Consider the following 21657-nt stretch of genomic DNA (forward strand, 5'->3'; position numbering starts at 1 on the left):
AGCCGATGTTTCCCTGTGCTCCCTCTCCCCTCCCTGGAGCAGGGGGAGACTCGCCGAGCCTGCGCTTTTCTGCCTCCCTCCTCCCGCCCGGTTCGCCTTCCGCTGCAGCGCCTCCGGGTTGGTTCCCGATGGGCCCAACCGGCTGCCGGGGCTGCGCAGCCGACCTTGAGTGGTTCGTTCCATCGGCAGCACGGGGTGGAATTTGCAACTCTCCAATCCCATTCCCAGCTCCGGGCTGGCTGTCCCCCCCCTCACAGGAATAATTCCTCCTTACGCCGGCGCCCGTTGCCTCGTGGTCCCTCCCGCGCCTGCGCAGTAGCAGCGCTCCCGGCTCACGTGCTCCTCCGCGTCCGGCGCGCGCGGCGGTCATGGCTGCGCTGTTGAACTCCGCCGGGCGCCTGCGGGCGCTCTGCCCGCGCCTCCTTCCCCTCCTCCGTTCACCCGCGTCCGCGGCTGCCGCCATCCGCCCGCCGGCCCCGGCCAGGTGAGACCCAGCGCCGCGGGGCTGCCCGGCGCCCGCCGTTAGGCCGGAAGTTTCGCTGAGGCGGCGGAGGAGCGCGGCGGGGCCGGCTGAGGCGGCGGTCCGCGTGCCCAAGGGCACCGGCAGCAGGGCCGCCTCGCGCGCCCGCCGCACTTGTCTCGCGACGGCTGAGGCTTTCTGGGCCCCCCCCGGGGCCGCCGCCGGGAGCTCTGCGGCCCAGCCCGGCCCAGCGGCCTCTGGCTCCATGTGCGCGGCAGGGTTAGCTCAGGGTCAGTGGCCACGGGGGAACCCCGCTTCCATTCGGGTGGCTCTGCCAGGCCGGAACGATCCTGTCGCGGCTCCGCTTTGCAGCCTTGTGTCGCTGGGCTCAAGCGGGAGCCTGAAGCTCTGAGGAGTGAGGGACACCGTCCCGTGGAGGGTGGAGGAGGAGGGGTTGGCTCTTGGTAACACCACCTATGGAATTGGGCCTTCATTTTGCCTGGTGGATCCCACTGTATCCGTCATCCCGAGGATTACCTTCGGGTTTTTGTTGTAGTTCCCTCTCTTGCACCACGTAGGTAGGGTGGAAAACTCGCCCTATTTATGTGTGTACCTGTCGCTGCTTTGACCACATAATGCCCCGCGGGTGGTAATTAAATGAAGCAGTTACACATAATTTGTAAATATAAACGTCTAGCTAAATAGAAGTTTATGTCCATTTTCCCCAAGGATATGAACATTTGATGTGTTTCTTCCAGTGTTTGCAAAACCTGGTGAGGATCCAATGCAGATGGGTGGGAAGGGGATATGGTGCTCTGGTGCATCAAAGTATCACTACACACTATTCAGATAGCACCTAATGTCACTTTTAGTTATGAAGGTGGGAACACAGTATTATAGTCTGACAAAAAGTATCAGCATGTAGATTCAATTAGTATTAATGACTGTGCTTGAAATTAATCTCTCATTATGAGGAGTCTGGTCTAGTAGAAGGTATCAAAGCATTTGATGTACAAACTAAGTTTTATGAGCTGGCGTAACAACTTGGTGCTACTAAAGAGAGAAAGTTGTTCTGACTGGCCTTGTTTGTGCCTTGTTACAGCTCTAGTGGTCCCCCTCAGTCAGTGTAACTTATTTCCTGGTAGAAAACTCAAACATTTTTCAGATCAGCTGATTTTATTCAGTAGCCTGACTGGAATCTCACCAAAAAAAGAATAAAGTTTTCTGCTGGTTTTAGTGGTTCAAGTGTAACGGATTGTTAAATGCTAAAGTTGGTGTGAAAGACACAGGAGGTATGTGCAGGAAGGACCAGGAACTGGGAAGACATATGCTGTATGTCTGGCATCAAAACCACAGGTTCAATTAGCTGCTAATCATGAATATGCTTTTCTATTTCATTACAATAGCAGTTACAGAAAAGTTGCAAATCTTCTCATTTATTTAGAGATCTAAAACAGTAACCATTGATTTTCAAGTAGGTATTTTATCAAAGCATCATTATTGCTCTGATTTTTCCAGGAAAGTCCTAACTACCATTGCCAGACTGTGGAGTATACAAATGATGCACACTTTGTTACACCTGTGTAATTTCAGAGGCTCTCAGGATACACTGCCAATATGATGTGCATTGGAAGAGAAGCAGCTCTTTGGGCACATAAGGCTTCAAATTATGTGTCAGTACTTTGAAGCACATTTGTGGCTGAGTGATTTCTTTGGCCACAGTGGGACAGAGTGGATATGTTAGATTGAGGTAGTCTCCCTGCAGTGACAGATAGTTCCTATTGCTCTGCTGTGTGTTGCTGCACCATAGTAGAGCCAATAGAATGTACTATGGCAGTGGTTCCCATTTAATTTTATTTTGATTTAAGCTAAACTGCTGAAAATTGATTAGGACACCTGATGGCACTGAGTGTCTGGTAAGTATTTCTTTGCAAAAGCATCAGATCTAAAGCAAATTTACTGTTTCACTGAATTGCCTTCAGTATGAAATGTGACATATACTGAGCCATGCCATCACTCTCATGCCATGCAGTTAGAACTAGCAATCTGTAACACCCCAAAACAACAGACTTCAGCACTGTGTAGATTTATGTATTACAATTTATTTACCAGAACTTTGTTCATAGAAGCTTCATTAAGGGAAGAGATGCTTAGGTTTGCTGCTAGTAGTTGACTGTCGAGTGCTATAACAAATCTCTCAATCGATTAGTGTTCAGAGTAGATTTTAGATTAATCTCAGAATATTTTGGAGGTACTGAAACCATAACATGATCCCTTGATAAGTGTTGATATTACAGCTTGCTGCTGTGGGAAAGTTAGTGTTGGGAGGAAGGATATTGTCTCCATTCTTTGCATAATGACCATCCACCCATTGCTGGTGAGCTGGTCCTGCTAGGTATCAGGGTGCTGTTACTGAGTTTATTTTCTGCAGAGAAAATGTTTTATGAGAGAACAACAGGTTTTATTTGATCAGTTAGGGATCTGATGAACTCTAGAAAGGTAGGACCATAGGCAAAAGGGGAAGAGAGAACTCTGCTTAACGACTGTGTTACTAGATCAATGCAGTTGTATTGCTGAATTGCACTTTTAGATGTGCAAGAACTAGAATATTATCCTGAAGCTGACACCCTATCTGTTCTCACAGAAAAGGAGAAACAGGCACCAAATGCTATAGCTGAGGGTTAAAGTCAAGTGGAATCTCCACATGTGAGTCTTGCAAGGCATCTGTGGCTTTGCTGTCACTTCTTCAATTTGAGATTCTGGTCTGTGAGTTTAAATATCAGTTTTCAGGAATGTGGAGCATTGAACATCTCCACAAATTGAAAGCTTTGCTGTAGTGAAACCCGTTTTTTGCAAAATTTGTTTTCTGTTTAGAGTAGTGATTGCTGTGGAAGTTGGTAAGAGTACAACCACGTTCAGTGCTTTTCAAGTTGCTCTTGTAAAGACAGTTGCCTTTTGGTATGTTGTAGTGGGGTCCATGGCCCCCATGCAGGTCCAGCTGCATGCTGCCAAGTGGTTGCCAGACACTTCTGTGCTTCCCACTAGGACAGCTGGCTGCCAAAAACCAGGGGCTGATTGTTCAGCACCTTGAAGACAACTGCCTTCAGTACCATGAGCAGAATCTGGGGGAACAGTCGCCTCAGCTCATGGCGTTCTGATTTTTCCAAGGAAAGTGTGTATATGTAGGGGAGTGTATCAGTCACACAGTTTGTAACATGAAAAATTAATGATGAGATAAAGGCAACTCAGTCAAATGTGTTAAGAACACCTTGTTTCAGGTCTTAGTCCCGAACTTTAAAAAAACACTTTTTGTTGTTTTACTTAAGTGTATTTGTAGAACATTACCTTTGGAAAATGGTTTTGGATATTCTATAATTGCACTCATTTAATATCACTTTTGTAAATTTTTGGATGTTTTATAAGTGCATTTGTTTATGCACCACTTCTAAGAACTTTTTTTATTGCATTTGTTTAACATCTTTACAAAATCCCTCAAGTTTAATTGGGTTACATTTATCTCATCCTTGATTTTTCATATTACAGATTGTGTGACTCCTCTGTATATGCACTGTTTCCTTGTAGAAATCAGAACACCATGAGCAGACCTGCCTGGTCCCCAGAGTTCTACTCATGGTGCTGAACAAGCACCACATGCTCGTCAATGTCCAGTTGTCCCAGTGGTGAATCGTCAACGTAGCTGTGAGCAGCAGCCAGTTGGCAGTGGCCAGTTGTCATTTTCCTTTGTGGTGGACTTGATTGAAGCATGTTGGTGAAATGTGAGGGTCATACCTTTTTAAAGAATACTGTTTTAGGTCAGGAGGGGATTTGATTTGAGTTTTGGGTAAGCAGTAAGTATAAAACCCAAATGATTCATGTTTTAGTGCACAGCACCTATTTTTTTTTTTTTTTTTAGTCAGCTGTGAACTGCTTGCTTTTGGCTATTCACTATCATACTCAACAGTCTTTCATCAGTGGACAAAAATGTAGAATTGAATGTTTAATTACTTAACATTAGCAAAATGGTTGAAGTAATGGGTTTTAAATGTAGAAGAGGCATTCCGTAGTATTGATATTGGTAATACTGAAGCAATGCTCTGTTGTAGTAAAGTTTTACAAGCTGCATTGTAGCTGTATGTTTTCTTCTGATGGACATAAAAAGTCTAAAGACTTTGTAAGAAATAGGACAACATAAAGTTTTTCTGCTTTGCTTCTTGTGAATCAGTTAGGCAAAGTTTTTAGATATTCTCCAAGAAAACTGTAGTTTCCCAGTCTATGTGAAAAAACACAATTTCCTCCCTTGTAGAATTGTATTTTATGTATCTCACTGAAACAGAAATATTGTGGCTTTACCATTGTGGCATTTTTCTGTTGATGACCATAGATAAGTCAGAGGGAATACTGTTTAGCAGGCATATGAATCATACTAGGATCTCAGGTGGTATATTTAGTAAATTTAACTAATGTTACATTTGTAGTGCTTTTATCTACAGTAATGAATTTTAACTCCTAAGTTTACCATTCTTATTCAGTCATGGCTTCTCTTTTGAAAGTTATTTTGTAGACCTTTCATCTGTTTAGTTTAGAAAGAACTTCTCTTAAAAAAAGCAGAGCAACCACCTTACTGTGGCTCTGGTATAGGAAGTCAAATATCCATATCTATGTGTAGTTCTGGTTTTTTTAATGTTTGCAATTGGTCAAGTTTTGCATAAAGTACACTTTGTGTTGCAGGCAGGAGGAGCACTGGAACCGCTTGCTTTGTGAGTTTTGGGAAGGATGGGATATTTTTTACTCTAGATGGTAGAATGAGTTCCCTGAGAAAATATAAGGCACTGCCTTTACCCTACTCTAGAAATAGGGAAAGCATTTAAATACTTTGGTATGGTACTGAGATTCTCACTAAACCCTTGCAAATAGAAGAATTTTACTAGTTGACATGGTACCAATTTCCCTGTGCAGATTTAACGTCTGCATAAGTATATTTATGAGTTTATCTTCAGCTACTTTCAAAATGTTAAAAGTTGAATTGGAAGTGAAAAGTGAGCAGTTGTGTGTTGAGATTATGAATGTATAATTTGTTAGCCTTTCCATTGTAGGCAAGGTCTACAGGTTTAATCCTCACAAATGTAGAGACAAAGCTGAAAATGATGTACAAGCTCAAATATTGCAAGGCTTCTTGTAATTCTGGTTGTGGGAGTAGGAGTTCGCTTTATAGGGTTTAATTTTGAGCTTCTCTGGGTAGCTAAAAAAGAAAACATAGGTCTGAAGCATAGTAAAGAGAAATTACTCGTGTTGGGGAAGAGTCAGATTGCTCCTTCAAACCAATCTGATGTCTATAATGCAGGTCAATGCAGGCTTGCAAATTTGTTTAACATTTAGAAAAATCTTAAAATGCCATTTAAAGGTAATTGATGAAAACAGAATCATAGAAAATAAATATTTGACACTCATTGCAGCCTTTTGAGAAATATTATTCATTTTTCTGTGTAGCATAGTGTTTAATTCTGATCAAAGTTAATTAAAATAATTGAAAAAAATACGGTTACATCATAAGACTATGTGACCTAACATCAAGCACTGAGGCAGGATCAGAAATGCCACATTTTTTTTGATTTCAGAACATATTACATCAAGTAATCAAGATGACTCTGAGGCTCTTCTTCTAAGAGTTTGTCACCATTATGGTGTCATCTACAGAGTTTATGTTTATTAACCCTTCTATCATCAAATTTTTAAATGAAATTTCTGAGTGGGCATTGTTTTTACCAGTCTTTTCATGGTTGGATCAGGAGATGGGTTCCAAATTAAGCTCACAAAACATATTCTCACTTTTGCAATGGACCCTGATAAGTCCTTCTAATGTATGTGTATTTTTAATTTTTTAAAAAAGAAATACCATATTTTTATAACTAGAAGTACATTGTGTATCTTGTTTCACTTAAGAGATTATCAGGTACGTGGTGCCAGAAGCCTTTACAGTTTCTATTGATTATGCTTCTATGTTCCCCAAACTTTCATGAATTTTTGAAGGTAATTCCAAAGACTACAGATTGAGTATGGTCCATTAATGTGTTTTAAATACATCATCTAAATGTTTCCAGAAGTTACTTAGCTCTTCCCTATTCTCACATACACCCTCATCTCCTTGTTAAAATTTAATCCTAGTAAAATGGTAACATTTTATGGAGCATGGTTTCATTTAATGTTTTTTGAAAGTTGAACATTATATGATCTGTGTTTTTTTCCATTTTGAGAGATGTAAATTTTCTAAAATCATCTCTCTTATATGTAGAAGCCTCTCTTGCTGCCGTTTTATGCGAGTTTGTGACTGAAATGGTTAACGTCATCTTCTTGATCTGTATCCTTGTTGGGTTGTCTTTTTTTGGTTTGGGTTTTTGTTTTTTTTATTCCCCTTAATTGTGTGTTTTTATTCACCTTTTAAAAATCAGTGAATAATCACTCAGGATTGTTGAAGATAGATAACTGCTTCATTTCCTTAGCTTCTTTTTCTTCTTTATCTGGAGGTTGTGCCATTTATGTAATTTTTCACCAAATATGTAGTCTACTGCATTTCACTTCATTACCTGAAATTAAACCTGATATTTAACAAACTAAGTTTGCCTTTTTTTTTTTTTTTTTTTTTTTTTTTTAAGTTGTCTTTCTGGTCTGGTTAATCTTTCATTTTTTAGACTAGCGAGTTCTTAGCATTTTTTTTTCTCATGTTTTCCAAAGTTTTGTGTTCTTAGTTCATTTCTAGTGCTAAGAACCAAAATCAGGACAGTAGATGCTTGCAGCTACATCCAGCTTATGAACCCACAGCTGCTTTAAACAAATTCTTGTTGCAGAGTTGACTTAGCATTACACAGTGCCTGAAATCACTCTAAAAATGTAATTTATGCTGAAAGCCTACAAATGATAAGGTACACCTAATGCTTATGCCAGAAATAATTCAGGCTGATAATTGTAATTTAGGTAGATGCCAGTGGAAGTGAAGGAGTTCATCTAGCTCTCTTCTAGTGTCATATTGGTTTGCCCTGTCTAAAACTGCAACTCAGACTCCCATGTTGCTCTTCCTTAAAATAGCTTTAAGCAGTATAGATTCACAGAAACACCAGTCCCATATTAGCTAATACCTGGTAGTGGTGGCTAAATAGAAATGCCCAATTCTGCTGATTTTTCAGACTGTAAGCCCTGTGTTGCTGCATGCTTCCAAAGCATTTTTTCAAACGTGAATTGAAGTATTTTGAAACTAAACTGTTTTTACAGCTTCACTAGGAAAGAAATAGTGTTTCAGGATGATTTTATTTAAAGAATTTTACTGCTAGAACCAAATCGGGATTTCATACAGCATGCAGGAAGGTGGTAGGTGGGCTACTTCCCACTCACAAGAGGCAAATGTGGTAAAACACCAGAGTGTTTTTCCCACTGCACTGATATGCCACCCCACTGGTGATTTTTCTGCCCTTTAGCAGCTTGCTGCCAAAGCTGCTGAAACACTGAACTGCCAGCAAGCCTTTTCTTCTCCAATGGACTTCTGCTCCCAGGGCCTTAAACTAGCACCAGTTGGTGAGAAACCAACCAGCAGATAGATCTGTGACAAAGCTCCAGGCCTGGGAAATTTATTTTTAGAAAGAATGCCAGCACTCTGCTCTTTCCATCTACCATTTCAACAAGATGTTTAGACTCTGCTACTTAGGACTCCTGGAGCATCTGGAATACAGCAGGGAGAACAACACCTGGTTTACTTTATACTAATCTGAGGACCTTACAGAAATATGGCTGAACAGTTGTCTAGAGAGACAGAGACAAGAGAGGACAATATTGGAAATTGTTCTATCATCTTTTTGCCATCCATCATGTGTTAATTCATTTGTATAGCATTCTGGAGGAGTTTAGTCTGGTTTATTTTATGCAGTTTTTAGGACAATTGAGAACTGACTTCCAAAAAAAGCTTGTGTATAATGGTAATTTTACCTGTGCAGGCTGTTCTCAATTCCACTGTGGCACAAACTCTGTTTTCTTATGTACATCAACTTGTTCTTTAAAAAAAACCAAAAAACTTGGCAAACTCTTATTGCTATGCTAATAATAACACTTTCCCACTCTTTCTTGTTGTCACACTTTGTTTTGAGAAAATAAAGATTTAAGCATATCCAGCATTGATGTTTGGTTTACGTTGCAGAATGGCTAATTCATGCTCATTGATGTGAATTCTGCAGAATAAGGAATGGTCCTGTTGTTCTTGAAGCCATTCTTAACTAAAATACTGTTCTCTGCATTTGTTTGTGTAGATTTTAAATGAAAAAAAAAAAAAAAACGCAAAAAGAGTTGCTGCCTTGTATTGCTGTGTTCTGGAAGAGGTGACTGGACTGATTTTTTCAAAAGCATATGAGAGCTTTTGTGAGAGGCCATGATGGGACAATATACTTTTATAGTATTTGGATGACTTTTTATTTTGAAGGAAAAAATATTCAAAACATTTAACTCACGAGGAGGATCCAACTGAAAATATCTGAGAAAGACAGTGAAATTAATCACCTACATTTGTTGGTATCAATATGGAATGGTTTTGAGAAACTGTTTATCAGAAAGAAGCGCATTAACTTTTTGACATTGTGTCATTAGTGTAGTTGCAGAATGACTGACAGAAGTGTAATCTCTATTTTTGTTTGGTTTTATTTGAGCAGGAACAACCTCTACCAAATCAGGTTCTTTACGGTTGCACCTCAACAGGAGGGAAGTGTTAAAGAAGAACCAATTTCAGAAACTCAAAACAGACGGACCTGGCCGTTTGACTGGGCATTAAATAAACTGGATAACTCTGTCAGAAAAACTGGCCGCATCCCTAAAAGCCTTCTACTAAGAGTGTTCCATGAAATATGCAAAACAGGTAAGTTTCTTCCAACTAAAAGAAAATAAAAGCAAAATTTAAAGCTACAATGTAACAGTTCATCAAACCAAGGTAATTAAAGAGTTTTGATTTATATTTTTCTGAGTGTTGTTTAATCTGCTGCATTTACCGGTAAAAAGACTTTAAGTGCTTTAGATTAGTTATTTTTCTTTGAATGCACAAGTTAAGTTCACTGGCTTTTTTTTTTTTTTTTGTCTTTGAGAATACACAAATCTTGTTAAAAATTTAGTGTGCTTTTAACAAATCTTACCACATTGCCTTGCTTATTGTTGATTTTTATCTGGTAATGTTAAACTTCGTAATATAACCGTACTGTGAACTCTGAACAGTCCGATTTACACAGTGGATTTTTTTTTTAAACGTCTGTAATTAACCATGCTGTCCTTAAGATGCCATTTGTTTTAAAATGGAACTGTACAGGGGAATAGGAAGGTTTCCTCATTCCCTGGTAGCTGTGGCTATTCAGGACAAGAAAGCTTTTACATTTTTGAATAAAACAAAAATAAACAGTGGAGGCTTTGTTCATTCTGGCAGATTCAATACCCAGTTGGTTTTAAGTATGTATTTTATTTTTAGTTTTACTTTTATTTTATTTTTAATATATTTTAAGTATATATTAATATTTTGCAAACTGAGTACCACAGTTGATGGGGCTTGGTACCAGGTATGATTAGTCAATGGACATAATTGATTAATATTGTCAGCAGTACTTTGTGAGTACTACTCACAAAGTTTTTTCTCATTTTGCTTGTGATATCCTTTCTGATTCTTATTCCTCGCTTTTTTAAGTATAAACTTGTCTTTTTTGAGTGTGGCTTGGCAGCAATTTTATGTGTCTTATCTACAAACTTACCTACAAATCACAGTTCTTTGTGATCTTTGGTTACATAGCTTTTAGGAAATCATTAGCACAAAAAGATCATTGCTTATGGTGGTTTCCTTCAACTGTATAAGTGTATTTTAAAAAATCAACAACAACACAGCAACATAGAATTTTGTAACATTTAACTAGCATGCTATTAAAATAAATTAAAAATATTGCCATATGAACTCTTGTCCTGCATCTTTTCATACTTTCCTGTTTCTTTTGCCTTGAAGGTAGTCACTGGTATAACACTGGTACTGGGAAATGGGAGATGTGTTGGCATTTCTATTGTGTGAACTACCTTGTGTGCAGGGATTTAAAAGTTTGTCAAGTATGACTTATTTCACTACAGTATTATATCTTCAGAAGTTAAAATCCCCATTGTCAATTTCTACTTGCCCCCTCTCAATATTTTATTTCTCTCATTTTCTCATTATTGTGTCATTTTTATTATTATACTGGCTATATTTCTTCCCAGATGAGTTTATACTGTATGAATAACTTTTTTCTGCTGCAGATTGTGCTTTTGAACCATATTTTACAATGGTTATGTGTATCCTATATTTTTTGGTACTTCTCTGTACCTGAAGATCTAATTCTAGATATAGCTTTCTGCTGTTGAGAGTTTCTGTTCTGAGTTTTCTGGTTTGGTGTTTTTGTTTGTTTGGTGTTTTTGGTGTTTTTGGTTGGTTGGTTTTGGTGGTTTTATTTGTTTTGTTTATTTGGGTTTGGTTTTGTTCAGTTGGTTTGTGGTTTGTTTTTTTTTTTGGTTTGGTTTGGTTTTTACCCTGCCATTATATTTTAGCTGTTTCTACATTTCTGTGTAATTGAAAATTACATCTACAGAGATCAGCAGAGCAGCAGTTGGAGATATCTTTCCTGACAACAGCTCCTGCCTCTCTGCTGGGCTGTACACCACTTGACATGATAATGTGGAAGTAACTTACATTGGCTATGCTTTAGGCATCAAATAATTTTGGAAGTCTGAATCTTTCCAGTTTGTCTGTATGTCTCTGAGATAGAAAGCCTTACAGATTTTTATCATTTATGTCATATGTGAACTTGCTCCTTGATCAATGACATTACTTCTGAGGTATACCTTTCTCTGTGATAGGAATGGAATGGGTAACACACAACATTACTTTTTTTTTTTTTTTTTTTTTTTTGGTTTTGTTTGTTTGTTTGTTTACAGTATGCAGGAACTCTATTTTTTTATTAGAAATTGCTGGGTTTGTGGATAAATATGTGATTTTTAAAAATTATGTCTCCCTCTTGCTGGGTAATCTGTGACAGATTTTGCAGCTCTGTGTTACTTTGCCTCAGGAGTAGTACCAAGGTCCAAGGCAGACAGATGAGTTTATAGGTACTTTCTCCACATTGTGAGACTAGTGCAGAAGTTGGAGAAGGCAGACATTCTTACAGAATCTTTACTATTCTCTAGATGTAAATTACTTCATTTATTTTATATTGAGTAATGGGCAGAAATGGAAATCTAAATGTGGAATGTTTCTTAATACCAGTTTTCGAATAGTATGGATTTGGTGAAGGATTTTGTCATTTAGAGGAATTCACCACAAAGTTATGTCCCTGCTAGGCTGAAATGGACCTTGGACTGGGAAATTTAAGTTATACTATATTATCTGAGTTGAGTATTTTGTGTTGTACTTCCTAAAATTTTTATTCAGCTGAGTTCATTATTTTACTAACCAGCATGCTTTATTGTGAGTCTTCCTCATGCTAGCACATAGTAGTGTCAGTGTTTAATCATTTGAGTATCATGTTCAGTAAAAAATCTTCAAATTTGGAGCAGATTCTATTCTATTAAAAATGCTTAAATATTTCAGCGAGTCTGTCTGGAATATTTTTTCTAGTATTAAATACATAATTATTTATAAAGAAATTTTTTGGTTCTGTTCCACTTGCAGGGTGTCCAGGGAGTAACCAGAGCTTGCTTTTGTTGCGAAGTTGTGGTGCTCTTTTGCCAGAGGTGTTGTCACCTGAAAGAACAGAACTAGCCCATATGATATGGGACAGGATGAAAGAACTGGGTAAGTTGGTCTTGTTAGTCCTTCTTGCAGAACCAGCTATGTGCTTTATTTACTTTCTTCGTAATAGAAGACTGAATATATTTAAATAGTGTTTAATTGTTAGGTTATAACAGCAAACACTCCCTACGGAATAAACACGGGGTTTTATTATTCAGGTGAGACACCTATTTTCTATTCTGGGAGTTATACTGACATCTAGGGGTGCTTACAAATGTAAAGGTTTTTTATGTGTGCGTAAGATACTTAAATTGGACTTCTGCTTGTTTTTGACGGTTTTAAGAATGTATTTTTCTGTTAGATGTTACTGTCATACCTGGTGGGCTGAGTATTTGTAGTGCTACCAGCTATTTTATCAGATTATTTTTTTTATTTTAAGTTATTTATTTAGAAATGCTGAAGAGGTGAACTGCTTCTTGATACAGTTATTTCTGAGCCTGTAAAATAAATACAGCTGTAGAGAATGTGGAATAGCATGCCCACAAGTATGTATGTACAAGATGTATGGTGTTAAATAAATGTCTGATATTCTAAAAGTGGATAAAGGAAGCAGCTGGATTATACATAGAGCTCATACAGAATAAAATTGGTGCAAAGTTAATTACTCTAGAAAGCTATGAAATCATGTTGAATGTATAGAACCTACACTGCCTGACTGGTTGAAATATTTCCCTAGGTGCTGTGTATGATACAAGCCATTATAATGCTTTACTTAAAGTCTACCTTCAGAACGAGCATAAATTTTCTCCGACGGAATTCTTGGCCAGAATGGAGGAAGCTAATGTGCAGCCCAATCGAGTAGGTTATCCTTTTATGTTACCTTCTTCCATAAGGGTAGTGTACAATTCCTGGATGGAAATCATTACATTCCCCTTTTTGTTTTCTGCAGGTTACATACCAAAGGCTGATTGCTGCTTATTGCAATGAGGGTGACATTGAAGGAGCAAGGTATTCTATTGCATTTATGTTTAAAGGGATTTCCACAGAATCTCTTTCTCACATTCTCTTCCACTAATGTTAAAAACGCAGTGTACATGTTACAAACAGAGCAAAGCAAAAAGGGGCTTTAAGTATATTTTAACCAGGCACTGAAGAGCAGTTTCTTAGAGACAGCTGGAACCTACACAAGCAAAATAAAAATAAGTGATAGACCCGGGTGGGTTCAAATCAAACTGTATTCTGGTTGCTCTGAAAACAACTTGTCATTTCTAGAGCCAGCATGAAAAAATAGGAGGTTATGAAGGATTATTACATATGCTAGAAAATGGCTACTGGGAAAGGCATTTGAGAGCAAAGTGGGCAAGCAGTAGTATTTCAATTTTCGTTGCCATTGTTACAGTGTTACACACTGCCTGGCTGGGCATCTGTCTAATGTTAATTTTAGCAAGGTTAAGTTGCAACAGTGTGATTGCTGGGGATGCGAAATGAAAAACTGAGGATCACCAGATTTTACTAATCAGTGACATCAGTATTTGATTTTGTTTGGTGATACAAAACTTGTCCAACAGAGCAGCAATAGGTCAGTAGTTTATCTTTTCAAGGGAAAAAATAATCATTCATTGTCTTGTGTTTTGCAGCAAAATTCTTGGATTTATGAAGAGTAAAGATCTCCCTATCACTGAGGCAGTATTCAGTAGCCTTGTGAAAGGTCATGCAAGATCAGGGTAATGTTTAATGCCTCTTCCTTTGTTTTCTTATGGTTTTACTGCAATACTGTACAGAAAAATAATGTGTTGCAGAATGGTGCGATCATTTTGAGTAATGTGTAGAAGACTTTTTATACAGTTTAGAAGTACAGCAGGGCTAGAAACAAAGGAAGTTGGTTTTTCTTGAATTACAAGATAAATTGTTTTTGAACTGTTTTATAGAAAAAGCCTGCTGCATTTAGTTTTGAACTGTTTCAACTGTTAAAATTGTCAGAGTGTTCTAAGTAATGCAGTCATTGAAGGAGTTGCACTTTTCACCTTTGAGGTTTTATGTAGTCCAGACTTTCTCTGTTCTTGTTAGTCTTTCTTTCCAATTCAAATTCATTTAATGAGGAAATGTAGAAGTCAAACTATACATTATTATAATTAAATCTACTGTCTTTTTGAATTCTAGAGACATGAAGAGTGCAGAAAATATCCTTTCAGTGATGAGGATGGCTGGTGTTGAACCAGGTCCAGACACGTATTTATCATTGCTGAGTGTGTATGCAGAAAAGGGTGATGCTGATAGCATCAAGAAGGTATTGCAAGTTTGATTTTAAATAAAGCTTTTTTTAATCTTTTGTTCAGTTTAACTTTAAAATGCTTTCTCTCCATGCAGAAGTAATAATGCTGAATTTTATAACTTGTTTCCTCCTAGTCCATAGCAATTAAAAAATATTCTTCTGGGCATCTGAATAGCTGGTTAACTCTAAGCAATCTGATACTTTATGAATACTGTCTTTTGATAGTTTGCTTTCACAGTGAGAAGGTATTTTTGCTACTGAATAGTTTAATAATTCATATTTTTTAAAGACACAAGTATAGCATCTCAGGTATTTCTATATTTATTTCTAAAAATAAACAAACAGTAAACCTTGATTATCCTGCTCGCATGGAGCCATTATTTGGTTTCCACTGAAGCCACAGAGTCATTCCAGTAAAATTGAAATTTTTTTGAGAGTACATACAACATTCATGAAGTGTGGGTTAGATAATACTGTCTTACAAGTCTTTGTGTAGCTGATATTTTTTAAGTATTCACTCTTCTTAAAAATTGAAGTATATGGAAATGAATGAGAAAATAACATTAGTTCAAGTTTAATAAGTAGTATCAGATGGAGAGGACTAAACAATGTGATGTGAGAGTAATGCTGTTCTGTGATTTACAAATTAAACAAATCTTCACCAACCAACCTCCTTCCTAATACTAACAAAAAGTTTAAGTAATCATTCTCCCCTTTTCAAAGTAATTTCTTTTTGAAAGTTTGAAATCCATGTTTAAAATAGGGGTTTTATGGTTTTATATTGTTTTGAGTGTTTATTAGTAAAATCTATTTTGGTTTGCAGACTCTACAAGATGTTGAAGAGACTGAAGGGTACCTTATGGATAGGGTTTTGATGCAGGTGATTTTTAGCCTTGCCAAGGCTGGATATCCTCAGTACATAGAAGATATTAAAGAACGCATAAGATTTGAAAGGGAATTAATTCCAGGTATGTTCTTGATTACTATGGCAGTGTTTTTCTACTCAGGATGAAAAGGAAAAGCCTTCTTTTTGTTTTGTTTTGTTGGTTTTTTTTTCAAGAATAACTAATGGTCACCAAAACTAGGTAATGTTTTGCTTTTCTCTTGAATACTTAGTGAAAATATTTTTGCCACTAATTTGTGGATTCATTTGTGCTGCATATTTTAAAAAAATGAAATATAAACCGATTTAATAATTTGGTTATTCTGTTCATTTATTTAATGTCTAAAATTTCTGCAGATTTTATAGGAAAGCAGTAAGTGTGGAGTCCTTTCTTCAAGCAATGCTGTCGTGATTCCTGTTGTGACAGCTCTTTGTGAATACCGTAAAAGGGAGACCAGACACTGAATATAGTTTTCTTTATATACAGTTAAATTCACTTTTGGATCCTTGTATGCATATCCGATTGATAACTGTAAATTATACTGCATCCACTTTTTTGATGTATCTAGAAATGTGTTTGTTGCTTTTTTTTTTTTTTTTTATCATCCTACTGTAATCCTGCAGTGGTGATGCTTCTGTCATTTTTACCACCGTCTTTTTAATGGAAAAAGTGAGTCTCATTGCTAAATATTAATGTGAAAAAGGTAGTCTCAAATTGTTTGGTTAATGTTTAAAAGTATACAAATGATGATTGGAAAGCACCTGCTTTCCTAGCTTTCACTAATTTTAGTTTAATGAGAAAGTAGTTATGTGCAGTTCTTTAATTTTGTTCTGTTTTTCAATTGCTAGATGCAATGAACCTGTGTTTGACTCTGGTAACTCACGGCTTCGAAGACATCAGTTTCCGTATTTTGAAGTCTTTCAATCATTTGTCACGTGATAATATGGACCAGGGTAGCTTCTTCTTGCAACACTGTGTAAATAGAGATATGGTATGCATAATAGTAATGCTTTTTCTTAATATACTAATTACAGTTTATTTATTTAGTGTAATGTGAAGAAGGAAAATGATGGATTTTTTTTTTTTGCATGGTTCTTCAAAGAATAAAAGAAGGATTTTGATATTTTATATCAAATTGCATAGTAACATGAAATTTATGAAGGAATAATGTTTATCATATATAATATCCATTTCCTAAAGAATCTGACATTGTCAACAGTTTCAGAAATTGACAAATCAATTTTTTCTATCCTTTCCAGCCTGTGAGCAAGCTGAAGCAGTTTTGTAATGAGTTAAAAGAAGCAAAAATGCACTCGGCACCATTACCGTTTGTTTTGCGGTGTGCTTTGGAGACCAACAGATCAGGTACTCTGCTTATTTGTTTTATACTTTTATTTTATTTGAAATTTATTTTATTATCTTTTATTGGAAATCCTTAAAAAGTACACTGTTTAATTATTTTGTGAATGTTTTCAGCCTTGGCCCTTGACTTGATGAAGTTGATGAAAGAAGAAGGCTTGCCACTCAGACCTCATTATTCCTGGCCACTGCTAGTTGGGTTCCAGAAAGAGAAGAATCTTAAAGGTTAGTTATCTGATAAATGCTCATCTAGCTTTATCACAAACCCAGTGCACAAATCCTTATTAAAACATAGCTATGAGATTCAGCAGACACTTGAAAGTAAATTAAGACCTTGCTGCATGTCTTACTGTTCAAACAATTTTTCCTTCAACAAAACTTTCACAAAACCTTTCTTAGTTATGGTACAGTTCTACAAATTTAAAATCTACCCCTGCATACAAAGATGTGTAAGAGTTTAATTATCTTTTTAACTCTTCACACTCTTTCTGCCTTCCACTGGTTCTTTTTGGTGCTTGTGACCTTTTAAAATTTACTCACGAAGAAACTGAAATCTGAGTGAAGTTAAAAGTAAGGTTATGTTATAATAGCTGTCTTCATCTTCAAATCCAATCCCTTTTTCATGCCAGCTTCGTATTATATCTACCTGATAAGCCAAACTTCATTGCAATAATAAAAACTGCTGGAGAACTTATATTTCTGAATGTGTGAGCATGACCTGACAGCATACTGATTGAAGGACAGAAATGCTCAATCTTTGGGATTCTTAAGTAGGTTTAAGCATTTAGCATACTTTCCCCTGTTACACATGGGGATGTCTACAGGATATGAATAAGAATTGAACAAATATTAAATTTTAGAGTACAATATCTAATTCTTTGGTTTGCGTTATTGGTAATTCAGAAAGAATGGTATTGTAAAAAGATGCTTTTAACAGAAGTACTTCCCCCTTGGGGAAACAAAAAACTGTCTTTTTCATCTTATCTCACAGTATAATGTGCTTTAGAATGAGATGCAGAGTTGTTAGTGTGACACTGGGTGACAAACAAAATGCACAAACAAAAAAAAAAGTGCTTTTAGCACTCTTCATATCGCAATTTTATCTTAAATATACAGTCACATTCCAGTTTGGAAGAAATGCTGAAACAAGTATTCCCTAATTGTTTCTGGCTATAAAAATGTCTCAAGTCTTTTTCAAAAAGCCTTTGTGAAAACAATATTCAGTTTTTATTAACTCCTTAGGCTCTGTTCCTGCTAGACTACTTCCCAAGTTTATATTCTGCCAGGCTTTCAAGTGCTTGAAACTTCTATGATATTTTAAAAGTCTGGCAACATTGTTTTAGTTGGTCCTTTGTGGCTTACTCGAAGTACAATGTTGCCAAAAATAAGTAAATTGAAATCAGTATCATACTTTTTTGTGTGAATGCTGCCTACGGAAGAAAACATGCCTTCTGTTACTGGATGGGAAATTTCACCTCACTATCGCAATCATGGGAGAGATATTCAAAGTAGTTTTAGATTTAGACTTGGTTGCCAAAATTGAAGTAATATCTGACCGTCAAGAGAAACTTAAATTTTCATGTCTCTTGGTTGATTTAGACTCCTGCTGTAGACACCGACTATTCTTTGCTTATATAAGTCCTGCTGGAAATCATGTGAACAAACTGAGAAGAAAACTGATGAAGGAACCCTCAATTTTCCCATATCGTAGAGAGCCTTTCTTTTTCTGTCTGCAGAGGCAAACTTATGTATGTCTGAATGATAGGTTTGTGAACACATTTTTGTAACCTGGTACACCTACAGGTGACAGCAGATAGTCAATGAACAGGATTGTAGTAGTACCAAAAAGTGAACTGTCTGAACAAAAAAAATAGGCACTGTATCATATCTCACTATATATTAAAAATAGTTAATAATTCCTTACTCTACAAAGTACTAATGCCTGGCCTAATGTCTGTAATTTTGCATCTCTGTATAGGTAAGGCTGAAAATGGAAAAGGACTTTGAGGAAAAACTGTTAAAAATCTGATGGGATATAGACAGTGGACTATCATTAAAGAAAGCAGAGTGTAAGCAACAGCTTATGTTGAATGGCAGGATGCAAATGTCTGAATCAGTATTTATAATGTCACCCAAACAATTACATAACATTTAAGTACACCTTTATCTGATGTTTATTGTAACAAAAGCTGATACTGAGTGTGATGTACCTAACTTTTCTATTATGGAATTGAGTTTGAAAGAAAAGTAGCAGGGCAGTGGTGGTAAAGAGGAATGAAACTAAGCAAGGCTATTTTAAAATATACAGAGATAACCACTCTGAAATAGCAAACAATTCTTTTCACTGATCTCACTCAGGCAAATTATTTCAGATGGGGCATTATTGCTTTTCTATGCATCTGTTATGTAAGTTGATAATTACCTCATGCCATAGTATTTATCTAAGTAAATGCCATTAGGCTTTTAGAAATTTAAAGTGCTTACAGGGTTTAAAAGTTCAATATGCAGTGGATCTGAAACTGTTATTGACACTGAGACTTAGATTGCACAAAAACTAGGAGGGCCTTGTATAAATAAGCAAAAACATTTGAATACAGTTGTTACTGTTTTAGAGCTCTCCTTTATCTTTGCATGTTCATGTTATTTTTAAAGACAGTTATAAAAAGTCACTTGTGTGTTTCACTTTTGTTTTTATTTTTTGTTTCCTGAGAAAAGTTCTTGAAGTGCAGTTTCACTGCCCTTGAACATGTAGAGCTGTACATAATTGCCTTGGAAATCCCCAGTGTTCTGATGGGACTCCTTTAGGAAGCAGGCTTGACTTCCTATGAGAAACCTAGGAAAGGAAGGATAAATTGAAACTGAAGTCTCTTTTCACCTCTTGGAAAGCAGCAAGTTGCTTTGCTTTACTGGGGGAATATTATGAACATCTTGAAATTCATCTCTTCTGTATTTATTCTTGGCTATGCTGATTTGAAGCTAGAATCTGTTCTGTTAGGGTGCTGAGAATCTGTTCTCTTACAGTGCTGGAGTGCTGTTTCCAGTATTTACAAAAGCAGGGAAGTTTGACTGTGTTTTTTTCCCTGTTTTTCCTCTTTCTGCTCACTCAATTAGTTGATTTTTAGATCCTCATTTCCTGCAGTCCTTATGTATCTCAGCTCAAGTTAACAAAACCTGTTCTTGATCTAATAGGGAGATGGCTGGAAAACTTTACTGTGGATTTTAGTCCATTGGGGTGTAAGTGGGCTGTTATACTTTCTGGGGTTTTCTGTATGTTTTATAATGTGCATAATATACCAGGACAGTAGTACATGTAATAATTTCTAAATAAATACACGTGTACTGGGAATGTGCTCTCTGAAGAGTCTGGGAAACCAGTGCTCTAGATGAACATGACTGCACTTTTGTCTCTTTTTAATCTGTTCTTTGGTTCAGGGAGAGAGAAAAGGCTAGAATATTTTCCAATACAAGGAGCAAACAATTTCTTAAAAGTCCACATACATAATGCTCAAATCCTATTCCATGCATGTATTTGACAATTTTACAGCATTTTGATTGAAGTGGGAATGTTTCATTGCCTTGTATTGTGGAAGATAATTATGTGATAATAAAGTAGTTCTGCTCTCAGTGAGGTAGAAAATGTATGCAAAATTGTAGGTTTCTGTGTTGGTTTTCATTAATCTTCTACTCCCCCCAAAAAACTGAATATCAGCCATCTTAGAAACGAAGAAATGTGTGGCAGCATTTTTTTTTCAACTTGCAATTAATTTGGCTATGTGCAGTATTGTTATTGGTATTCCTCCCTAATCTGCATCTCACTGTAGTGCTGGTGTTCTGATCCTTATATGTGCCCTTTCCTACTCTGGAACTTGGCCAAGTCATGTAATGTTTTTGTGACAGATGTCTACTAGGTAATGGGGATGTTTCACATACCTGTTTTTTACTATGTTCTAGGTACAAACTTGAACTCAAACACCCTGAGTTTACCACACCTTATTCACTATATCTAGTTCTAGGTCTTCAAGCTACTTTTAAGGGATACAGATAGTTATTTTTGGAAAGGTTTCAGCATTAGTGCACATAATGTGTTCTCTGGGAAGTTGAAAACATGAAATAGAAACTAACTGTCAAAATTTGAAAGGTATAAAGAAAGACTTACTGTAATTAATTCTTTATTCATATTTTTGCAGATTCTGGGCCAAAATCAGAGTTTTGTTTAAGGCAAACTTGAACAGATGATGCGACTTTAATCTAGTGTGACTTGCCTGCATGTATTTTCAAGTGCTCAAAGGGAATTCACATTTGATTATTTGCACCATAGTGCACTGCATAAAATATTCATGGAAGTGTCACTTTTCCATAGGTGGCACTCGAGGGCAAAGACAGGGACTTTGGGAAACTTTACATTTTTAAAGTAATAAGTATGAAATGCAAGTTGAAAAAAACATATGCTGTTTGGTACTGGTGTCCTGCAGCAACTGACAAATCATTTTTATACCAGCAAAAAATGGTAATACCTGTATTGGTTTTGACAAAGGTTCAGAGTTTCCTAGCTGGGGTTACTGCAAGAAGTTTCTACAAGTCAGAAGAGTGTGAGCAATTAAAAAAGCATGACATACACTCTAAAACTCTACACTGTAGTTGCTGAACTATTTAAATTTAGTATCTGTTAACTTTGGTATGTGCTTAGAATCTGTTTAGTATCTGTTAGCCTTTGGGCTAATGCATATCAACAGTAGTAATCTACAGTCTGTGAGTAGATCTGAACCCTTCAGTGGTTATAATGTAGCTACATCGGGGCTTGGGAGACTCCAGCCTTTCTCTGAATTTCCAGTTTGAAGCTGATTCATTGATAGAGTAATCAAAATATTTGCTTACGTAATATGTTTTGTTTTAAACAAATCTAAAGACAGATCTTGAAAACGTG

General features: G+C 36.8%; 1 protein-coding gene across 1 annotated transcript in view; it reads left to right on the forward strand.

Moving 5' to 3' along the window:
• The first annotated feature begins 319 nt into the window (after positions 1-319).
• The window catches only part of LRPPRC (leucine rich pentatricopeptide repeat containing), an 84369-nt gene continuing 63031 nt past the window's right edge, over positions 320-21657 (forward strand). The window contains exons 1-11 of the mRNA XM_071739450.1: positions 320-484; positions 9145-9347; positions 12159-12281; positions 12955-13076; positions 13168-13226; positions 13856-13942; positions 14379-14505; positions 15314-15458; positions 16223-16365; positions 16634-16739; positions 16851-16958. Coding sequence (XP_071595551.1) covers positions 369-484; positions 9145-9347; positions 12159-12281; positions 12955-13076; positions 13168-13226; positions 13856-13942; positions 14379-14505; positions 15314-15458; positions 16223-16365; positions 16634-16739; positions 16851-16958 — 1339 coding nt within the window. The 5' untranslated portion in view covers positions 320-368. The remainder of the gene's footprint in view (positions 485-9144; positions 9348-12158; positions 12282-12954; positions 13077-13167; positions 13227-13855; positions 13943-14378; positions 14506-15313; positions 15459-16222; positions 16366-16633; positions 16740-16850; positions 16959-21657) is intronic.

Source organism: Heliangelus exortis, chromosome 3 (genome assembly GCF_036169615.1).
Source record: "Heliangelus exortis chromosome 3, bHelExo1.hap1, whole genome shotgun sequence".
NCBI lineage: Eukaryota > Metazoa > Chordata > Aves > Apodiformes > Trochilidae > Heliangelus > Heliangelus exortis.